General features: G+C 29.6%; 7 protein-coding genes across 13 annotated transcripts in view; 2 read left to right on the top strand and 5 right to left on the bottom strand.

The window, feature by feature from the left end:
• The window catches only part of LOC122530205, a 57,741-nt gene extending 51,475 nt beyond the window's left edge, over nt 1-6,266 (bottom strand). The window contains exons 1-4 of the mRNA XM_043656966.1: nt 6,227-6,266; nt 6,076-6,138; nt 5,953-6,005; nt 4,929-5,014 (exon numbers count right to left, since the gene is read on the bottom strand). The gene's annotated coding sequence lies outside the window, so the exon portion shown is untranslated. The remainder of the gene's footprint in view (nt 1-4,928; nt 5,015-5,952; nt 6,006-6,075; nt 6,139-6,226) is intronic.
• Nucleotides 6,267-6,623: 357 nt separating this feature from the next.
• Nucleotides 6,624-8,722, bottom strand: LOC122530214. Of its 3 annotated transcripts, XR_006306929.1 has the most exons (4): nt 8,582-8,722; nt 8,383-8,476; nt 7,501-7,787; nt 6,624-6,978 (listed from the first exon to the last, which is right to left on the bottom strand). XR_006306929.1 is itself a non-coding variant. In XM_043656979.1 (3 exons), exons 1-3 carry the CDS (start codon nt 8,639-8,641, stop codon nt 7,582-7,584), a joined length of 360 nt encoding a protein of 119 aa, XP_043512914.1. In that variant the 5' UTR covers nt 8,642-8,722; the 3' UTR covers nt 7,428-7,581. The 3 variants fall into 3 exon arrangements, 1 of the variants encoding a protein (XP_043512914.1); XR_006306930.1 differs by lacking the exon at nt 6,624-6,978 and having other exon boundaries at nt 7,428-7,761; nt 8,582-8,716; XM_043656979.1 differs by lacking the exon at nt 6,624-6,978 and having other exon boundaries at nt 7,428-7,787.
• Nucleotides 8,723-9,760: 1,038 nt separating this feature from the next.
• Nucleotides 9,761-11,203, top strand: LOC122530210 (bifunctional methylenetetrahydrofolate dehydrogenase/cyclohydrolase, mitochondrial). The gene is made up of 4 exons (XM_043656975.1): nt 9,761-9,910; nt 10,040-10,221; nt 10,319-10,687; nt 10,760-11,203. The coding sequence occupies exons 1-4, from the start codon at nt 9,837-9,839 to the stop codon at nt 11,113-11,115; spliced, it is 981 nt and encodes a 326-aa protein (XP_043512910.1). The 5' UTR covers nt 9,761-9,836; the 3' UTR covers nt 11,116-11,203.
• A 197-nt stretch (nt 11,204-11,400) lies between these two features.
• On the top strand, nt 11,401-12,958 carry LOC122530208 (glyoxylate reductase/hydroxypyruvate reductase-like). Its single transcript, XM_043656971.1, has 4 exons — nt 11,401-11,691; nt 11,873-12,193; nt 12,269-12,726; nt 12,789-12,958. The coding sequence occupies exons 1-4, from the start codon at nt 11,504-11,506 to the stop codon at nt 12,914-12,916; spliced, it is 1,095 nt and encodes a 364-aa protein (XP_043512906.1). The 5' UTR covers nt 11,401-11,503; the 3' UTR covers nt 12,917-12,958.
• Nucleotides 12,474-14,843, bottom strand: LOC122530211 (mitochondrial thiamine pyrophosphate carrier-like). 2 transcript variants are annotated; one of them, XM_043656976.1, is made up of 5 exons: nt 14,788-14,843; nt 14,421-14,557; nt 14,191-14,343; nt 13,604-13,806; nt 12,474-13,537 (listed from the first exon to the last, which is right to left on the bottom strand). In XM_043656976.1, exons 2-5 carry the CDS (start codon nt 14,544-14,546, stop codon nt 13,072-13,074), a joined length of 948 nt encoding a protein of 315 aa, XP_043512911.1. In that variant the 5' UTR covers nt 14,547-14,557; nt 14,788-14,843; the 3' UTR covers nt 12,474-13,071. The 2 variants fall into 2 exon arrangements, with proteins under 2 accessions (XP_043512911.1, XP_043512912.1); XM_043656977.1 differs by having other exon boundaries at nt 14,784-14,802.
• Nucleotides 14,844-14,885: 42 nt separating this feature from the next.
• LOC122530213 lies at nt 14,886-16,064 on the bottom strand. Its single transcript, XM_043656978.1, has 2 exons — nt 15,345-16,064; nt 14,886-15,257 (listed from the first exon to the last, which is right to left on the bottom strand). The coding sequence occupies exons 1-2, from the start codon at nt 15,801-15,803 to the stop codon at nt 15,042-15,044; spliced, it is 675 nt and encodes a 224-aa protein (XP_043512913.1). The 5' UTR covers nt 15,804-16,064; the 3' UTR covers nt 14,886-15,041.
• A 207-nt stretch (nt 16,065-16,271) lies between these two features.
• Nucleotides 16,272-21,735, bottom strand: LOC122530207 (ATP-dependent RNA helicase p62-like). Of its 4 annotated transcripts, XR_006306927.1 has the most exons (9): nt 21,657-21,735; nt 21,411-21,503; nt 21,060-21,101; nt 19,854-20,843; nt 19,470-19,648; nt 19,331-19,390; nt 17,181-17,417; nt 16,835-17,098; nt 16,272-16,767 (listed from the first exon to the last, which is right to left on the bottom strand). XR_006306927.1 is itself a non-coding variant. In XM_043656968.1 (8 exons), coding segments are annotated over exons 2-8 (1,599 nt in total). In that variant the 5' UTR covers nt 21,413-21,503; nt 21,657-21,735; the 3' UTR covers nt 16,272-17,009. The 4 variants fall into 4 exon arrangements, 2 of the variants coding, with proteins under 2 accessions (XP_043512903.1, XP_043512905.1); XM_043656968.1 differs by having other exon boundaries at nt 16,272-17,098; XR_006306928.1 differs by lacking the exons at nt 16,272-16,767; nt 16,835-17,098 and adding an exon at nt 18,155-18,560 and having other exon boundaries at nt 17,186-17,417.
• Between the last annotated feature and the right edge of the window lie 368 nt (nt 21,736-22,103).

Here is a 22,103-nt window from a genome sequence, read left to right as displayed (position 1 = left end):
CGCAGAACAGAACCCTCCGAGGCGTCAGTCAGGTCAATTCCTACAAAGCCTCGGCCCTGCCGAGAATTGCCAGATGTGCTAGCATACCTCTCATCTAACGACACTTTCTCTGGCCTTGGAGAGAGAGAGACAGTATGTGGAAAGGCTCGGTAGGGCAATAAACAAAGCCTTGTCTAGGAAACAATGCGCCTGGGCCGGCTCCAAAAAGTCGCCTACCAATTCTAAAGGCGACGTAGATGCACGTAGAGAACAGACACTCAGGCAGTCACCAGTAGACCACTCAAGGAGTCCGTCAGAGGACTGACTCCGCGTCAGTTATTTATATATTCATTTACACTAGTAATCAGTTCAAATACCGTCTTGTCCGCGTCAATCACAAGGAGAGCTAGCGTGCCCTCTCCTGACACATCACACATACACAGTTTATAATCAATATTTGTATTACTCGTGAAATATAAGTATTTATTCTACATCACATCTCATTCATTCCATAAAACATCTCTCCGGAGGCTGTAAAAGGCACGACGAGAGAGCGACGAGCGAAGCGGGCAGCAACCAACGTTCGAGCTTGCCGTAACAAACGCGTATCGTAACGCCCTTTACGCGACAAAAAGGAACTAGCCAGGAAGCGAAATCGGCATTAATTTCCAATCGTCATTTTTAAAGACAGCGAACTCGTAATTACGAAAGTTTGCCGGCTCGGAAACCACGAAACCATGGCGAACATCCGAGGGGAACGAAACTGAGGGGCGAAGAAGAATCGCGGGCGGAGCAACACGAAACGCACACTCGTTACATAATAAAAGCGTCGAAATCTCGACGCGAGCCTAAGATCTCACGGCTCAGAAGCGTTATATGAAGTCCCTTAAGCCTCGCTGCCCGATCGAAAAGTATTTCTCATTTGGTCTTTGAGGCTGCTCTTCGGATTACCCCCCCTGCCCCTCCCGATCACCACCGGTCCCGGCACACATCCACCGAAGACATCAATAACGCCAACTCGAAACTTTCGCTTTGCCTCGAAGTGTTTCTCCTGCCCGCACGCCGCCCAGCCGCTCTGCTGCTTTTCCTTCCTCCTCTTTCCTTTCCTTCACCGCCCTCTTTTTCTTTTTTACATTTTCTTATATGGCGCACGTCAAATTGCCCGAAAAGCAATGAACTTTACTCGAGAGGTGACAAATGACCATCGCGAAGCAAGCCAAAAAATATGAAGGGATCCGGGGTGAAGTCGGAAATTTCGAGGGAGAAGTAAGTAGATCCCGGTGGACAGTCGGTTGAATTTTAATGGTGCGTGGATGTTTCGTCCGTGTTTCGAGTTATTCTCGAAACTGAGATGAAAATGACAATCCGACGATCTTTTTACGTGGTTTCTCGTTTCTTTTTCGACACTTTTGCTGCTATTGTCTCTTAGTCTGATTACAATTGATTTTTTAATCAAAGACATCATTTTAAAAATGTCAATAACGTTGAAAATTCTTTCTAACGTTGAGAATTCAAGGTTCCGCAAAAGAGTACAATTTCTCACAATACCAGGAACATCGTCTTTTTAACTTACACACTCGTCTGCGTCGCTTTGCTTTGAATGGTATCTCATTTATTTCGATTGTGCTTGCGATAACTTAATGGCGTGAGAACGCTTTGTTATTATTAAGATGACACAGCGAAGATCGAATAAATTTTTTTCGTATTAAATTACGTTCTCTATATTTCCACTCCTCAGAAGAATCTCTTACGAGACGAATTTGAAAAGAGAAACATCAATGTACAAGTATCCTATATTTTAGAAAAACGAAAGCAGAATCGCTCGAGCTATCTGAGCTCGTGAATCGAACTTTCGTCTCGAGTTAATTGTTACTGTTTCGAACACCGTTATCTTACCCTCTCCGCAGAATGATCGCGTTAAAAGGATCCACGCAATCTTGCTCAAGAAAGAGTAAAAATCCACGCGTTTCAGTCACCTAGCGGAGGGAGAAAGAAAGAAAGGAAGAAGGGAAGGCACAAAAGGACACGAGATTTCAAGCTGATGCAGGCAGCGGTAGATGAAGAAGTATTCGAAACCGCAGGAACGATGAGAAGCGAACGGTTTAAAGACGTCTGGTGCATCAAATAGATCAAACATTTGTGTTGGTTGCCAGCAAAAGTAAGAGTATGCGTGGAGGGGATGAAGAAGAGAAACTCTTTTAACCAAATGACGTGAAGGAAGGGAAGAAAGGGGAAGAAAAAGGACAAAGAGCAGATAGAGAGGGGATAGAGCAAAAAAAAATAAAGGAACGAGAGGAGAGGAAACGACTGCGATTTTAAACCCTTTCGAAGACGGAGAACTGAGAGATAGCAGTCGGCAAGAAGGTTCGAGAGGCGGATGGAAATAAAAAGTTCTGCAAATTTGAGTGGTGGTTTTAACGGTGGTCTACGAACTAGCCTTGGCTGACCGTCTATAAAACCACCGTCTCGCCTACGTCAATGCCACTGAAGGTGATTCGCCGACTTCGATCGATTGTAATTAAATGGAAACGCTTTCACCCTCCTCGCCTGGTATCTTCGCCGCCCCACCCCATCATCTTTTTATCACGCCGCAGAATAATACTTTGGTTGGGGATGAAGAGGATGAAGAAACGTCGTGTCGCACAAAGTCCGTCAAAATAGCCCAAGAACATGATCGTTAATAAAGTGTACTCCAGTTTAATTTTTTATTCTTTGAAACTGTTTTTGAAATAGAAACTGGAAGAAGCTGTACCAAATTAAGTTAAGACCAGCAACGTTACGATAATTCTCGCAATTTATGCAATTATTCGTTAAGGAAAATGCTCGAAACTAGATAAAATTGGAAGAAAAAAGAAAAAGGAACGAAACTTGCAATGAAAATCTAAAAATTACTGAATTAACGATTGTTATAGTGGATATTATAGATTGTTATAGATATTATAGATTGTTATAAAAGTCCGAAATATTAATAAATACTGATAATTTTATGTAAATGTTTTTCCGCACTACTTACGCTACCAAAAGGACAAGTTGACTTTGAATGATATCGAGGCAAGAGTTTATACTATCAATTGAACATTCGTCGGGTACGTATCGACTAAATTTTCGTAAGAACTTTATTTGTAACAAATGTTCGAAACTTTTTTTCAATACAGATGAAAGAGAAGAAATCAGAGAAAAGAAATTCAATAAGTGAACGTTAGACATATCAAATGAAGAAGAAAGTCTGTCTAAAAGATTGAAGTTGAAATTACAGATCAAAATAAATTGTCTGTTAATTTACTCTACCCTAATCGAAACACAAATGCGATACTATAAAGCAAAGGGTCAACCAAACTGAAGATTAACATTTTACTAAAGACAAAATAATACTAGACGCATTTTTAAATTGAAGTCGTTTAATTAAACGTCGATGGTTTCGTTTTACGAAACAAATTGAATATGATATCAGAAACATTTCTATATGAACGAAGGAAAAAAAAACGAAACAGACCTTTTCAAACAGACCGAACCGAGGATCCTTTCACTTTGTGTCGTTCTCGTAAGAGTATTACAACCAGTTCTCTGGCTGTCGGATCGGCAATGATTTCCAAATGGCATTCACGGTTCTCCGTTTGCAGTAAGCCGTAATACCGTAAATGTGGTCGATTGTAAGTGCAGATTTCCAGACGGACCGACCTCGAGCAGAAAGCTCCACGCGAAATTGCAGCTTACATCTACACATCCTTCACCCCCCATCAAATTAAAAGCGATATTCTGTTAAATCGCGTTCCATAACCTTCATGTACACACGAGACAACCATCCTTCAACGACAGACTTCCATCAGTTTTTCTCGATCGATTTTATAATTATCATCACGTCCCTTGCGCAATATGAAAGTCTCTATCGTTTAATTCTACATTCTTGTTCTTTTATCTGTTAAAATTCTCTTTGATGTGAAATACAGAGAATTGTTCGACAAAAAATGGCAAATTTCAAGAAAACTTACACAATCCCTTTGATGGCCATAAACAAAATATTAATTTACAAAGCAGAAGATCAAAGAATCTCGAATTAACTAATCCTATTCGTTAATTTGAAAATTTATTCGTGTAGAATTAGACAAGCTATTGAACGTAATTGACAAATTCTTTCTGGACAAATAAGATACTAACATAAGAAGATAACGATATAAAAATTAAATTACAAAAAAAATAAAATATAGATTATTGATTCTGTATAGAAATATATAAATAAAGTGAAGAAAAAGAAGTGAATGAAAATAAAGAAAGTATTCGAACGTGGGTGAATACTGACACCTCAAAATCGATGCGTTTACGGTATAGAAATAGACCGGAAATACCGTGTCCCGGAGGATTCCCGCAAACGGGATGGGGGATGCGATCGTGGCGTCGCCGTATTAGAATTTAAAAGCATCTCGTTGACGTGACTCCTACCCTTCTGGCTTTCAACGTCACCGATAACGATCAACATTAATTAAAGTAATCGTCTTAGCGATGGGAGCGCACAGGTTTCGCCGAGAATAAATAATTTATGAGATCTGGGGTGAAGTGTGATGAGCGAAGGGTGTACAGCGAAGGACAAAGGGGTGGCCGTTACGAAATATACATACTTATTCATCTAACAGGCGTACATTTTTTTACATAATGTCTACCAACTACAACTTGAAGAGATACAGCTACATATATGTATTGTAGACAATTTCACGACGAGAGAATATCGAGATGTAGTGTAATAAAAAACGATATAATGATCATGTATTAATAAATTATGGAACATTATATACGTGATCGTGATAAAAAAAAACATGGTTTTGAGTTAATCTCTAATAATTTTCATAAGTTCAATAAGTTTAGCTAGTTCCACGTTTACTAAGTTTCGACTTGTCATTTATCAATTCTTAAAATAAATTAAATTAAATAATATTCTTAAAATAAATTGTACTTACTCACTGAAGACACGATCGGTACTCGAAATCTTGCTCTGTTTTTGAATTCAATCACAGTGTTGCATTCAATAAGATCAATAATTTATCTGGAAAATGATATGCAAAGTATTTGTTAATTATTTCGTTGAAAGAATGTTGATTACAAGTTTTATATATATATATATATATATATATATATATATATATATATATTTAATCGAGAATACGCACGCTACTTTTCTTAAGATATCTTAAATCTATCGTTAAATGTAAGAATGATTAAAGGTTAAGTTAAAAACCTAAAAAAACATTGTTGCGCCATCTAAAGGGAAACTTTATTATCTCATTGAAAGCAATCGATTGCACCACAAACGGGGTATATGAATAGACATAGAATAGACCAAGTATCTTATGGGAAGCTCTGAAATACCGAGCGATAGTAAAAACTCACTGGTTTTTTAGCGCACTCTACGTTTAAACAACGTTTAAAATGATCGAAGTTGATCAAATATGATTTTTGAAATTCATTACAGCATTTTCAGTACCGAAATGTGAAACCAGTAACTAACCGAAATTATTCTATTATACATATATCACAGCGCTCTATCCATATTTTACGGTATTATGATGGTTTTTTTCATACAATACATTAAAATTTTAAAGTTATTAATAAAATATTAAAGAACTTCAACTCAAATAAATTTTACCAAAAGCTCAATATAATACGAGAGAAATTAAAGACAATATAATCATTATAGAAGAAATAATTAATCCTAGCCTTTCTAAAATATTCTTGTATGAAAAATGTACAAATTCGGATGAAATATTTTTCATACATATTAATTAGTTCACCATTATAAATTAATTATCTCTATGTCAAAACTACATATTATTTGTTTTTCATTGATTTAATGGATATATATATCTACACAAACACCTGATATCGCAGTCAATTAGCTCGTACTTATCATGTAATTAATAATTGTATCAGTTATATAATTAATTGTTTAACTATATAATATGCTAAATATGCCAAAGAACTTACATTCTTAGTATAAGATTCTTAGAGGATAAGGGGAACTGAAGACTGTAAAGGATCTGTAACAAAACATAAAACATTAGAATTTATATTTAAAAGTAAGTTTTGGAAATAATGAAAGATTCTTACATTCTTGGCTTTGGTACCACCCCAAATATTGCCATTCATTGGATTTTCCCCAAAATATTGATGCTGTGAAGTATTTACAACAAAACGTCAACTATCATATATCGTTTTTAAATTTAAAAAATTAAATAAATTAAAGTACAATACTACTTACGATCTTGATCTCCTGAAAAGGTCTTATCCTCTTGAGCACTGGCTCTAATACCGAAAACGAACGTTGAACAAGAAAAAAATAGAAAAAAAATGAAAATAAAAGACTATCCACGCGCATGTTTAAGTAACAATCTCGGTAACTCACTGACTCTAACTTCGCGAATTCTGATTTAACTTGAATTAATAATTTAATTTAATGAGAGCCAATTTTGCTCAGAAAAATATTAAAATACATATTGCGCAACAAACACTGACTCTACCGACCGCATTGCGCGCGGTCACAAAAATTTTCTGAAAATAAAGCTGATTACTAGGAGAAGGGCAAAAAATACGTTCATTTAGAAAATACTGCTATTTTTTTAAAAAATGATTATAAACTTGAATATGCATTAAAGATATTAGTTGGAAATTATAAAGTATTTTTCAATATTTGCAGAAATATTTGTAGAAATTGTATTCTGAATGTTCGTTATTAAAGTGAAGTATACACATTAGTAATATCCTGTCATGTATTATAAATATTCGAAAATGCTTGCACAAATCAAAATTTCACAACTAAACGTATATAAAAAATGATATACTTGTGAAATCTTCCTCTGAATCGTTCAATTGCTTGCTATTGTAGAACTTTCTTCTTTACAAATGAGGCGTCCTCCCTTCCGCCATGTTTCCCGTTTAAAAATCGATCGTGAGAAATATCGATCATGATTCAAGACTCGTAGGAAATATATTCCATATTTCACCGTTGTGGCGCTGTAATCGTGCATTTCACATGATAACTTGGAATAAAAAATAAAAAACTCTGGTTTAAATCAAATACATAAAATTCATGAGATATTCTTAAAAAAGAACGAAAAAATTCATACACTTGATGAAAAATTGTCAACACATAAGAAATTTTGTTATATTACATAGTAGAATTATTATTTTAATCATTAAATACGTACATCCTCAATAAATTATTGTTGGATTTAGTATTGGAATTGTTAAGAATTACGCAGTATGAAGTTAAGGAATCAACAAATAAGTAGAAAATATTATAATAGAAGTGTGTGTGTAAAAGAATATTATAAAATACATATATATATATACATATAAAACAATGAGTTAGTCAGTTACAAGGTTACAATATTTGTATTGGTTACAATTGAAATTAAATTTTAGTATAAAATTATAAATAATTTTTAGTATAGTATGTTTTGTTTAAATGTTTATATGTTATTATTTCTTTAATTGTTGAAAATTATATGTAATAATTATCTAATTAAACCTTACCTTGAGTTGAAACCAAAAATACACATTTTATCTTAAAAATTCACAATACAAACACAAATCCAAAAATTATTGATTTATATTTTACATAAGAACTTTTGATACTTCTTTCTGGATAATTCTTCTGGATAAAACTTTCTTCTTTACAGATGAGGCGTCCCATCCTCCCTTCCGCCATGATTCCCGTTTAAAAATCGATCGTGAGAAATATCGATCATGATTCGGGAATTGTAGAAAGTATTTCCATATTTCACCGCTGTGGCGCTGTAATCGCGTGTTTCTCATGATAACTTGGAATAAAAAATAAAGAACTAGTCTAATCAAATAAATAAAATTCATGAGACATTCTTAAAAAAGAACGAAAATATTCACTAAAAATTGTCAATACTTTAAACTGTTATAATTTCTGAAAAAAAATTGTAGTACAATTAACTTGATTTTATTTTAAAGCGCAAAATTTCTACTTTAATAATCCTTTATTTCTTTCAAAGATATTTATTTTTACATCATGGAGCAAATGTAAAAGTGAATAATTTTCAAATATTGTAAAAATTCAAACGTCTCGCTAAAGAGAAGTTTTTCCATCATCGAACAATTTTTTTTCATAATCAGATCAATCATGATCTTGGAAATTAAAATCTTCCTTTAAACTTTAAACTTTTAATTCATTAATTTTCAACGAGTTATAACAACAAATGACCTCGTATGCAAGTCACTGAATCGAAAATGAATTTGACTTCGAAATTTCGAAAATGGACGATCTATAAAAAATAATTAACTTAACATGGCAGTAAAACTATTAGATTTATTTTTACTCTTATTCGCGATAATTTAAATAATCATAATAATCAAATGATCAGGAAGACAAAAATACATGCGACTTACATTTAGATGCAAGGAGTGACATATGTAATCTTAGCCTACAGGAAATCATTGCAAATATCGTTAAATAGGAATCATTAAATCCAGTGGGAAATATCTAGAACAAATTATAATCATGATTAAATACATATACATAATAACTTTTTTAAATAATGTTCATTGTTTTAAACTTAAGATTCGATAATTCAAAAACAAATCTTACCGCTAGTCTACTTGACAATTTCTGGATAAAGTTTCTTGTTACATTTCTCGTCAGAATCATGCCTAAGACTAACGGTTTTACATCTCAATATCAGGTCGATTACAAAGACTCTCGAATTGTGTTCGAGAATCGCAATATGTAATTGCGAAATTTCACCGCTTTATTGGCGCTGTAGTCTTTATTGAAGTTAGAATTACTGCGCGCGCATTTACAAAATACGTTTCATAAATTGGAAGAAAAAAATAAAAATTTCCTTCTTCTAATTCTTTTCTTTCATTAAATAATATTTTTACAAAAATGTCACAACTGTAGAATATAAAAAATTACGTCTATATTCGAATAATCTGTATTCTTGAATTCAAATTGCAAGAGATAAGAAGTAAAAACTAATTTACTAAATATACCATATTCACCTTTCTAAAAGAGATTCTGAGTGTTTTTCTGCGATCTTTCCTGTATCCAAACGACATTAAAAAATATTATATGTCTTTCTTCTATCCACGTGCTCTATTCGTATTTTGGCGGGAAATGCACTTTAACGTGGAAAGAAATACATAGGTGTTATTTAACCTGTTAGGTGTTACATGGCGAAGTATAGACAAAATATATTCCAATTTACAAATCAAATAAAAATTTAAATAACATCACTATTGCTATATATGTATCGCTTTATCTAAGGAAAAATAGTACAATTTGTGTAGAATATTTTTATATCTTGTTTGTAATATTATATTATCACTTTTTTAAATAATACATATGAAATTACAATACTACTTTTTCTAAATGAATATTTAAAATATTCTTTGTACAAATAATACATATGAAACTACAATGCTACTTTTTCTAAATGAATATTTAAAATATTCTTTGTACAAATAAAACAGCACCTGTAAAACTAGTTTAAAAAGTAAAAGTCAACATTCCCTTTCACTACAATATTTTACAAGATTTTCATCGCTACGAATTATTCAGTGTACTTTCACCAACAGCAGTTGTATTCACCACATTGTTTATATTTATGATATCAAAATTTTAAATTATAATTACAAGAACAAATTTGAAAATAAACCGTAAGATTTTATAGCCGACATTATATAATAATAATAATTTATTTATATTTAATTATTTACATTTAAATATTATATTTAAATAATACAATATACGGATAATAATTTATATATTATTACATATATAAATAATCAAATATAGTCTACTATGACATAATCAAATGCATAAACTATTTTACACATAAAATATGTTTCACTGCAAAAAAATTTTGCCACTCACTTTACATGGATCTTTAAGACAATTATATACTTCAAGTCTTTTGTAAGTAAAATATATTTAATTAAAGAGATTAAAATTTTTAAAAAAGTATCAGAAATTGCTATTTTTTTAATCTTTTTTAATATAACTTTTAGTTGGTTCACTATCAAATACAACATATATTCTTTTCAGACAAAAAGCTGTTATAATAAACGGTAAAGAAATAGCTAATGAAATTCAAAATGAATTAAAAGCAACTGTTCAGAGTTGGATAAATGATAAAAAGAAGCCTAAATTAGTAGCCATAAAAGTTGGTAATGATCCAGCTAGTAAAGTATATGTTGAAAGAAAAATGAAAGCTGCAAATTTCATTGGTAAAAGAATGCTGGTGTATAAACTGGCTTAATAAAAATAATTTATATATTCAATATACATATATCTAACTATAAATTTATTTTATTGATAACTCAGGAATTGAAAGTTATACTATCCACTTGGAGGAAAATAGTTCGCAGCAAGATCTTCTTAAAGAAATTGATTATTTAAATAAAGATAAAAATGTAAATGGGATTCTTGTGCAGTTGCCATTACCAAAACACATGAATGAACACGAAGTATGTCAAGCAATTGTACCAAATAAAGATGTTGATGGTTTCCATTTACAAAACCTGGGTAGTTTAGCATCAAATAGAGATGGGATTATTCCTGCAACTGCTTTGGCTGTGAAAGAATTGATAATTAGAAGCAATATCGAAACTTTTGGGAAAAATGCAGTGGTAGTGGGAAGATCTAAACATGTTGGGTTACCAATTGCATTACTTTTACATGCTGATAGCAGAGGTATAATATAATGTAGAATGTAAAAATAAAATATAAGATTCCCAAAAATCTTAACGTCAAACTAATTCACAGATAAAACAGGTGCGTTAGACATGACTACAACAATATGTCATCGCCATACTCCTCACACTGAACTAGAAAAACTTACAAAATTGGCAGATTTAATAGTAGTTGCAGCTGGTATTCCTGGTTTGATCACTAAGGAAATGGTAAAACCAGGAGCATGTGTAATTGATGTAGGGATTACAAGAATAAAAATGGATAATAAATACAAATTAATAGGGGATGTAGACTTTGAAAGTGTACAAGCAGTTGCTGGACACATAACTCCTGTACCAGGAGGTGTAGGTCCCATGACTGTAGCAATGTTGATGAAAAATACTATTTTAGCAGCTAAAAAAAATTATGACAATTTAAAATCTCAATAATTTTCAGCACAGTATTGATAATTATGCAATGTATTATGTTTTCCTGTGGATATTGAGTGAAAATAATAAGACTTTTTATTTTTTATTATATTTATTCATTATATTGGGAAATATCATTTATTATAAATTACTAATACAATATATAAAACATCTATAAAACAATAGAAATATTACATCTACTTTAAAAAAAAAAACAATTTTATTCAAATCAATAAAAAATATTAGAATTATAATTATCTATATATACGGATTCTACTTGAACTTTAAAAATATCAAAAAAAAAATTAATATATTTAAACGACAATAAGTGAGGTTATATCTTTCTCTATTTCATAGTCAAAATTGAACAGAAATAAGAATTAAATTTTTGTCATTGTAGTAATAAAAAATGCTGTTATCTAACCTCACTTTTTATACAAAATCAAGTCAAAGGTTATTGCTTGTAATCGCTCTTAAACTTTTAAGACACAACGATCAGAAACTTTTTACATCTAATTCAATCAAAATGAACCGACCAAAAGTTTTGATCACTCGTCCAGACATTCCTGCTGGCGGATTAAATTTATTAAAAGAACAGTGAGTATATTCTTAAATATTTAAATACACTTGAAATATATTTTATTTTAAATCATGTAAAACAGTGAAGTTGTATTTATGTAAACATATTGTTTTACATGCTTTAATATCTTTCTTAAATATTATATATTTAATCTGTACATAGTACAATTTTATTAATTTTTTTTTTTTTATATTTTAGATGTGATGTTATTTTATGGGAAAAACCTGAGCCAATTCCTAGATTTGCATTATTATCAAAAATACAAAATGTGGATGGAGTTTATTGTTTATTAACAGACAAAATAGATGAAGAAGTTTTAAATGCAGCAGGATCACAATTAAAAGTTGTGGCTTCTATGTCAGTTGGTGTTGATCACTTAGATTTACAAGCTTTAAAAAAGAGAAATATTAAAGTTGGCTATACTCCTGGTATTTTAACAGATGCCACAGCAGAATTGGCTGTAGCATTATTGTTGTCTACATCTAGAAGACTGATAGAAGCAAACAGAGCCATTTATAAGTATGAAACAGAATATATTCTTATCAGATGTTAAGTCATATAATGAATATTTTATTTAAAACATAATTCATATAGGGGTGAATGGAAAGCATGGTCACCGACATGGATGTGTGGACCTGGATTATCTGGATCAACAGTTGGAATAGTAGGATTAGGTCGTATTGGTACTCAAGTAGCAAAATGTCTTAAAGGATTTAACACTGCTAAAATATTATATACAAGTAGAAGTATTAAGCACGCAGCAATTCAATTTGGAGGAGAAAAAGTAGAACTTGATACATTGTTGGAAAGAAGTGATTTTATAATTGTAACAACAGCTTTAACTCCAGATACAAGACAAATGTTTAACAAAAATACATTTCAAAAAATGAAAAAATCTGCTATATTTATAAATGTTAGTAGGGGAGATGTTGTTGATCAACCTGCTCTGATAGAAGCTTTAAAAAATGGAATAATCAGAGCTGCTGGTTTAGATGTTATGACTCCTGAACCTATTCCATTGGATAATGAGCTACTGAAGTTAGATAATTGCGGTATGTCTACTAAAATCTATCTATAAGTTTCTAATAAAAATAACAATTTATTTATGTTTCAGTTATTCTACCTCATATTGGTAGTGCTGCTATAGAAACGCGAGAAGAAATGTCAATAATTACTGCTAAAAATATTATGGCAGTCTTGAAAGGAGTCCCTGCTGAAATGCCTAGTCCACTTCAATTATAAATATTACTTATAATATCACAAATAAATATATAAGAAACTAAACCAGCTTTAAACTTAATTCTGTATATGTCTCTATAAATGTTTTTGTACATATACAGTAAAAAGAGAATATATTGTACTCTTTTAATATTAAAACTAACATTTCAATAACTTTACTATTCTGAAATATATAATCTCAATACTTTTAACGCTATTAAGCTTTGCTCATATATTGTAAAATGTAATGCTGTTGTCATACTAGCTTTCAACTGACTCGGTATTAAACCTTTAAATAACCCTTTTACTCCTTCTTTTTTAATAGTTAATTTTAAGCAATCTATAAGTCCATTACACTCAAAAAAATTACCAAAACCTTTTCTACCGTTTTGAAAGCCTTGTATTTGTAATCTTTTTCTACTAAGATCAAAGGGATATATTATAGTTTTAGCTAATAAGCCAGCTGCGCTACCAGAAATCATAGAATTGGAAAACTTAATATCAGCTTCATCATAACATTTCTTATACATATCAGTGAAAAATGCATAAAATGCAAATTGCAAACCTGTATGTGGCACAATTTGCAGTAAAGTTGGTAATAATCCATAAAAAAAGGCCTTCGGAGATTCATGTCGTATTATACAACTGAAAATATATTTCGTCAAACAATATTTGATTTAACGGCAGATGTATTTATGACATTTAACTTGCCTGCAAGAATGGCAAATTCCTTTATATACTATATGATTATTCGATTGTGCTACTAATCTGGTTCTTATAGTATCAAAAGGAAATGATATTGTTGTAGCTATAAAACCAGCACCTGCACCAGCTACAAACTTTGTTGAATATTTCCATTTGTTTAATAATGGGTAATTATGAAACTCATGTATCAGCACATTATATGAATAGAACTGTAACATTTTCATATTTACCTATATATTTTGATGTATACATATTTTAAAATGTTTACATATTTGGATAAAAAAATTTAAATTAACTAATATTACAAGTGATACTGTTTAAAATTTGGAGATTTTGACTCTTTTAAATTCTCACATTTCGTAACTTTTGCTATAATTTTTAATTAAAACTACTGATATTAGTATATAAATAAATTTTAATATATAAATTACAAACCTCAAACAAACATGATATACAGTATCAGGTGTAAAACTGAACCAGTGATTCAAATACAAGTTAAGATTTTTATAATTATTTCATGTAATATTTATATCAATTAAGTATTATATAACAGAAATAAAAAGCTATGATGGTTCTATAAAATATATATTCACCTGACTCATCCCATATATAACTGACAATAATTGGGCAGACACATGTCCTTTCCAAAAAGCTGAAATACCTTCTTCTTTAAATATTAAGTAAAATGCTTGCAGTAAAGAATGATATTTACTAACATGATAGTTAGTAATAGGTTCGACTTGTAACTATAGTAATAAAGATTTGTTTTTAATTAACATTATAAATATTGTCATTGTATTACTTGTAACATATATCTTTTTACCTGAAATCTAATTTTTACAACATCTAATGGTTGACAAGCAAATCGCGTTACAAAGCCACTAATAGCTCCTGCTACAGCATATTCTGAATCTAAATTGTCACTATTGCTCTTTGATGAAGTGCCCATTGTTATTTATTCTAAAATTTTGGTAATTACTGTAAAATCTTCGTATTACACTGTGATGGATAGCAGAATTAATTAAAAAATCAAAAATAGGATTTTATATAAATAATAAAATATTCATATAAGGAATAAATTAGTAATTAAAAAATACATCTATTTAGGCAAAGTTTATTTAAAAAGATAAATTTTTCTTATCATGTATAACCTAACTTAATAATCATTAAAAGGCAGAATCAATACTTGCTTGTAATAATCATTATATAATGGCGTAATGATAATATTAGTTTTAATAGTGTGAATATAATTATATATGAATATATTTAATTAATAATTTTATAAAAATATGCATAGTTCACAATTTTATTTTGTAATATTTTGTTATACAGGGTGTAATATAACTGTCGTTACGATTTCTTGTGGACTTCTGATAATCTAAAAAAAATATGTCAAACAAAAATTAATCTGTTTCTAATTGGCTTATTAAATTGCACTGCACAATTATTCGTTATACTTATGTTTAATTTCCTGTATCATTTCAGAAACTGAAGAATAATTGTCAAAATTAGAGACATAATTTAAATTATAATAATTTTCTATTAATGTTGTTAAGTTATATCCCCACACACTTTGAAGTATAAATTTTATATTTCTTCTAGATGGAATGTTCGGATAACCATTTACAGTTATTATATCTAAATATTCATTAAAATTTTCCTGTAGAAGATATTTACTTAGTAATAATTTCAACATAACCCTACTAATATATACATATTAAAGGTTAATTCAATAATCTATACTCACGTAATTCCTTAATTGCAACTTGTGCCATAGTTCAATGTACAATTTAAACAAATCTACAACTACTGCTTTATATGTTGAGGAAACATTTTCAAAATTATCTTCAAGTTCTTTTAATTTATCATCCTTTAAAGTATTATCCTTCATTTTCTTAAAGTACCATTCTTTAAAAAATCTTTTCTTTGCATTATTTTGCATGTACAAACATTTAACATTCGTTATTATGCTTGAATTATTGGTAAATACTTCATGACACAATTGAAATACATCGTCCTCTGAAGCTTCAATTAAATGAATCATAAAATCAGAATAAACTAAAAGTAATCCTGTAATATGTTGTGTAATATTTTTTTTTATTAAATTATCAAACAGTTGTATTATACTCTCACAATCTACAATTTTTGCACAAAAAATAAGTTTACACACAAATGTATTCATTTCTGAAATTAATAAAATATACATTTTGGACAAATTGTTTGATCAATAAATAACATGTATCACTCTGAAATAAATTTTTGAAATCTTATAAAATCAAATATACACAATAAACAATACCACATCATATAAATCTTACAAAATTACTTTCTATTATTATAGAAAAAAAAAATTCATTAATTATAAACCAGAAGAAACTACAATTAATAACACGTGATAAATTTTATAGATACACAATCGCAAATATTTTTATTTGAACCTTTTATTTGAAATTTGAAATATTTATCTTTCTCTAAGAGAAGAAAATATACGTACAATATTACAAATATTTTATCGTCTTCACAATAAATTTATTCTTACAATTACAAATGATACATTAATGTGAGACATATTTTTGAACAATTTAAATATACAAAGTAAGAATTGCCGAAATGGCTATTAAAGTATTACAATATTTTTAAATGAGTTTTTTATCAATGGAAAATTTTACATTTCTTACTTAAGATACATAATTTTACTACAAACTCGATCCAGGTAAGATTTTAATGTATTGAAACTACAATAGTGACACAGAGTATAAGATATGCAAGTAAATAGAGTGTAGTTTTACAGTTAATATTTAGTAGCTTCTCCCATATAAGTTTACAGACATTAACAAATAAACGGACTATATGACCAAATATAAAATTGGCCACATTGAAGTGGAATGAATACTGATTACATCTATTATGATACTTATATCTTACTGAGCTCCAGCTTTTAAATTCCCTAAAGAATTATAAATTAAGTTTCCTGCACTAAAAAAATTGAATAAAAACTATTTCTTTCAAATCATTTTTCAATAAAATGAAAAACTTTTTAGATCAAATTTAATTTTCTAGAAGATTGTCAATCATTCCATATTAAGTATGCTCTTATACTTAATTATTTTATGCGTGTTCGACTGAATGGAAAAATAAAAAGGTAGTGCAAAATATTACTATTATAATGTAAATATAACAAAGATACTTATTGTATCTTCTGTTTGAATTTGATACTACTGAATTTTATACTATTGTTGTTAACTACAATAGTAGGATTATAAATAAAAATTTTTAAAAAACTGAGCACGGATTTAATATAAAGCAATAAAGCACTGACAAAGAACTTTTTCTAATCACAAAGAAACAAGTTTCAGATCTTCAAAAAGTGACTTATTCAGAAAGTTTTTAATCGAAAGTTGAATTAAACTGACTATGAGGCGTAACTTAAATTTTCGAATCGTGTATGTGTTTTAGGAAAAATTGTTTCTCTTCTGCGGTAATTTCCATTGCCCCAACGATCTAAAAAATTATATATATATAATAATTTAAAAACTTCATCACATAATACCGATTGAGTTTCATAACTTTCATAAATACTTACTTCGCATAGAATCATTATCATTTTTGTCTGCAAGTTCCAAAAGTTTTGGATTGATAACTTGTTTCGCTTCTCTAAGTACATTAATTAAACCTTTAACTTGTCGGCCATTTTGTGGTGTAAAGAATGCATAACTCGTTCCTGCATTATTTGAACGGCCTGTCCTGCCAATTCTATGAATGTAGTCTTCAGATGAAGTCGGATAATCGAAGTTGATCACGTACTTTACATCGTTGACATCTAAAGAAATGATTTTATTAAATTATGTACTAGCATAAAACTATTAAGTGTATTGCAGTATAAAATATGTTATGTTTAATAAAAATATTAATTTTGTGACAGTATGTAATTCGATTTATCAAATAAAAAATGAAATCCATACAAGTTATAATATGATTTCTTAATAAAATTTTATTTATCTATTTATTAAAATAGAAGTTAAATACTACAACCGAAATTAATGCGGAAAATTGATTACTTTTATCTTCGTATCTTTCTATAAGAATATACAGCTAAGCCTACACCACATTACATATGAAATTCACACATTTTATTAACAAATGTTGAATTTTATAACAATTAATAACTTCTAAAATCTCAATTACATAAACAAAAGAATATTTATATTACCTTCTTTTGTGCATATGTATTATAAGTGTAGATACTTATAAAATAAAATAAAAAGTGAACTTATAATACAAAATCAGAACCTATGACATAGAATCAAAATTTTTATAAAATCGTTACAGCGGAACGCATATATATCCCCGAGAAGTCCTTTCTATTAACAAATACAATAACAATAATTATTTAAGATAAAAATTATTTTTAAACATTATTGAAGATTTTGTTATTTAATATTTCACAAGTTTTTCATTTCTAATTATTGAAATATTGAAGATATATTAAAAATTGTATCAATTTTACATTTAAATGTATATGAATGTAAGTTAGCTGTATAGTAATTAAATACAAACCCTGTTATCGTTGAACATTGCGTTCCGTATGACTGCATATAGAGCCCCATGTGTGCTATTGTTAAATGCAACTTCACATCGCAACGTTGTGGCCTAAGCATCACCACCGAGTAGCGATAGTAGCAAAATCAATAGATTGTTGTCTCTGATACGGGCTGAGCATTGGCTATGAAGTATGATGGTTGTATCAAAATGTAAACAACGGTCTTATCTCACAACCAACCAGCGCCGATAGCGGTACCACCCGCGCACCACTCTACTATTGCGTGGTACACAGGCTGAACACAGAGGCACATTAAGTACAATATTATGTGCAAAACAGAATTGCGTATGTACAATGAGTGAGCCATGTTTTCTTTATTCGTTTTTCATCGCACACTCAATACAATTTGTGCACCATGTGCCTCTGAAACAAAGGACAACCAGACTGATTAACATAAATTACAGGATGCCCACATATATTACTGAAGTATTCCAATTTTTATACTCTCAATTCTTTAACACAAGCAAATAATATGCTCCTTTCTTTTCTTTCCTTTTTAACAAAATAGATAGCATTACACGTTAATAAAGCTAACAGAAAAATCAAAATAAACAAAACTGTGTGTACTAGCCCTGTATTTAATATAATTATATGATATAACAAATTTTCCTAAATAAATAGTAAAAATAAAAACGTAAAATCTATTATACAAATTTAACGTTTTTCATATTGATATAGAAATAACATATGTATATAGGAATGTAAAAGAAATAAGTAATAAAAGTCGAAGATACCTAATGCCATCTATTCATAGTATACTGAGCTTATGTAAAAGTTTGAGATACTAAATGCATTAACACATATTAATTTTAATAATTAATTATAAAACTCTGCAAAATATACCACTGTTCAGGAAACTCCTTATTTATCAATTTTTTGTACTTTTTAATTAACATAATGAATTAATTAATATTAGCTATTAGCTTTTATTTTAAAAATAGTGAGGCATCACCTTCATATAACCAGTCTGTGCTACATCGCCACTTTACCTATCCTACCCCTTTTTAATTAAATATAAATTTCCTCAACTTCATCTAAATTTCAACACTTTATTTAAAGCTTGATAAATTCTTAAAAGTGTTTCAAAAAAAAAAAGAAAACAAAAAATATTGAACAATAATTTTATTACTTACCCAATCCACGAGCAGCAACATCTGTTGCTACAAGAATTGAATCCTTATTCCTTCTAAATTCTAAAATTTAATATAATACGATGTATTAATATATGAAAAATATAATGAAAATATTATTAACAAATATATATTAACAAACCTGTAAGAACAAAATCTCTTTCTGTTTGTGATTTGTCACCGTGTATACATACAGCCGGCCAACCATATCGACGAATAGTTCTAGTGATAACCTCCACTTTTTTCTTTGTCTCTACAAAAATTATTGTTTTTCCATCATCTGGATTGATACTACTGATCTCCTGAAGAAGATTTTGCAATCTAAAATAAAGAAATAGAGCATTGGTAAGCAAATGGTAAGCAATATTTAAAAATTACAATATTGATATATTGAATAAAATCAGTTCTTCTTAGAGGTAAACTAGAAGAAATCACATACTATCATAATGTTATTTACATCATAAATAATAAAAAAATTTTTCATTATAACTCATAGTATTAAAATCAAAATATTTCAAATACATACTTTGTTTGTTTTTCATGTTCTTCGCAAACATCAACAATTTGAAGAATATTATGATTAGCTGCCAATGTTAATGATCCAATGTTCAATTGTGTATAGTCTACAAGATATTCTTCTGCAAGATTTCGAACTTCTTTTGGCCAAGTTGCAGACCACATCAGCACTTGTCTGTCTGGTCTGATTTGTTCAATAATTTTACGGATCTGTGGTTCAAAACCCATATCCAACATTCTATCTGCTTCATCTAACACCAAATATGTGCATCTACGTAAATTAGTTACACCACGTTCCAAAAAGTCAATTAATCGTCCAGGTGTAGCAATGCAAATCTCAACTCCTTGTTCTAAATCACGAGCTTGACTTCCTTTTGGTGCTCCACCAAAAATACAAGTGCTTTTTACGTAACTAAAAGTTTGCGTAACTTTCTGAATTTGCTGTGCCAATTCTCTTGTTGGTGCTAGAATTAGAGCAATTGGTCCGTCACCATGACTTAAAGCTTGTTGACTGCTAATATGTACTATCGCAGGAAGGATATATCCTAAAGTCTTTCCAGATCCAGTTTGCGCTATTCCAACCATATTCTGTCCAGACATAGCAATTGGCCAACCTTGAGCCTGAATAGCAGTTGGTTCATTGAACCCATGTTTTCTGATACATTGCATTACATGATCAGGGAAATTTCCTTCTTCAAAATGTTGTATAGGATTAGGAATTTTTTCTCCCTTAAGAGTAATTTGATTTTCTTGTCTAAATATATCTACTTCTTGTGGGTGCCGTGATTGAACATTAGGATGTGGTATATAAAAATCTTTTTTAAAAGGCTCTAAATTTACAAAGTTCCAATTTGGCTTTTTCAAGGGCCCGATATTACCATGCATATTATTTTTATTGCGATTCTCAAATCGTCCATTTCTATTATTAGCATTATTTTTATATACAGATCCTCTTTCTTTTGTTCTATAGTTCCCACTATGGTAACTAGCTCCGTACGTCCTATAAAAAAAATTGAGATATATTAAAAATTATATTTATTTGATATAAATGTAGAGAACAGAGAGAATCAGCTCCAGATAAAACACATGTGGATTCCGAAGGCAAGTTCTCAAATTGCTGTTCCTCCCACAAGCATTCATGCTCCATTCATGTACATAAAATGGAGGCATGCCAAAATAGGAGGTATTTAATAAAATACACATATTATATACAAACCTAATTCTGAGAGATCCAAGGCCTCCCATTATATGTCGTAACCTTTAATAAATAATAATTTCTATACGTATACTTTAAATTTGTATTTTTTATGTGTACTTTTTTTTTAACGGAAAAGGAAATACAAATAAATATTTCGATAGAAACATAGACACTTATCGAAATCATTAAACAGTTATGTAACATTATGTCGATAAATATCCACGAAGGCGAAATTAAACGACGCATTGCGGATATCATGTAACGGTCAATCGTGAACAGATTTGAAGAAAGAGAGATCGAACATTAAAATATAAATACGTTATACAATTTAACTTTAAAATTATAGTTAAAAATAATATTATTACTCACATATTTGATACAACAGAGAAAACTTTCAATTCCTAATTAAATTACGATCAAAGATGATGACTTGATTCAATCGATCGAACAAGATAACGATTCCTAAAACAATTAAATTTTATTATTCTCTTTTTTTTACTGTATAAAATATATCCAAATATTTTGAGAAAAAATGAAGTATTAACTATAATATATTTAATAACAATTTACAAAAAAAAAGTAAATTACGAACACCGAGCAAGCGATCCTACTTACACCACATCCACGAACAGAAAGAACGATTTAGCACGTATCCGGAAATGACATACATGGGGGACAAATGTATTCAAAAGTGGGGATGCGCAGCAGCGATTTAAATATCTCTTTTGGTCTTCTGCGCATATAATATGGAGTCGATTTTGACAACGTTATTCAACATATATATATTATTTGCTCTATTTATATAATTTTCTATTTATAATTGCATATATATGTTTTTAATATTAATGTATTTAATATACATTAATACATTAGCAAAAAGTATACTTTCACAATTATATAATATCACGTAATAATTGTCATGGAATAAATCCTTTATAAGATCGTGTATCACTTCCAATAAATCAGAGAAGGTAAACCTACAGTTATTGGTTAATAATTGTTGGTGAATTATAAAGTAAATTTTTAGGAATAATGTATTTTATATTTGAACTATGTTGCTAA

The sequence above is a fragment of the Frieseomelitta varia genome, unplaced genomic scaffold (assembly GCF_011392965.1).
Source record: "Frieseomelitta varia isolate USP_RPSP 00005682 unplaced genomic scaffold, Fvar_1.2 scaffold_332, whole genome shotgun sequence".
NCBI lineage: Eukaryota > Metazoa > Arthropoda > Insecta > Hymenoptera > Apidae > Frieseomelitta > Frieseomelitta varia.
The sequence above is the reverse complement of the archived record's forward strand: the minus strand, read 5'-3'. Positions and strand labels throughout refer to the sequence as shown.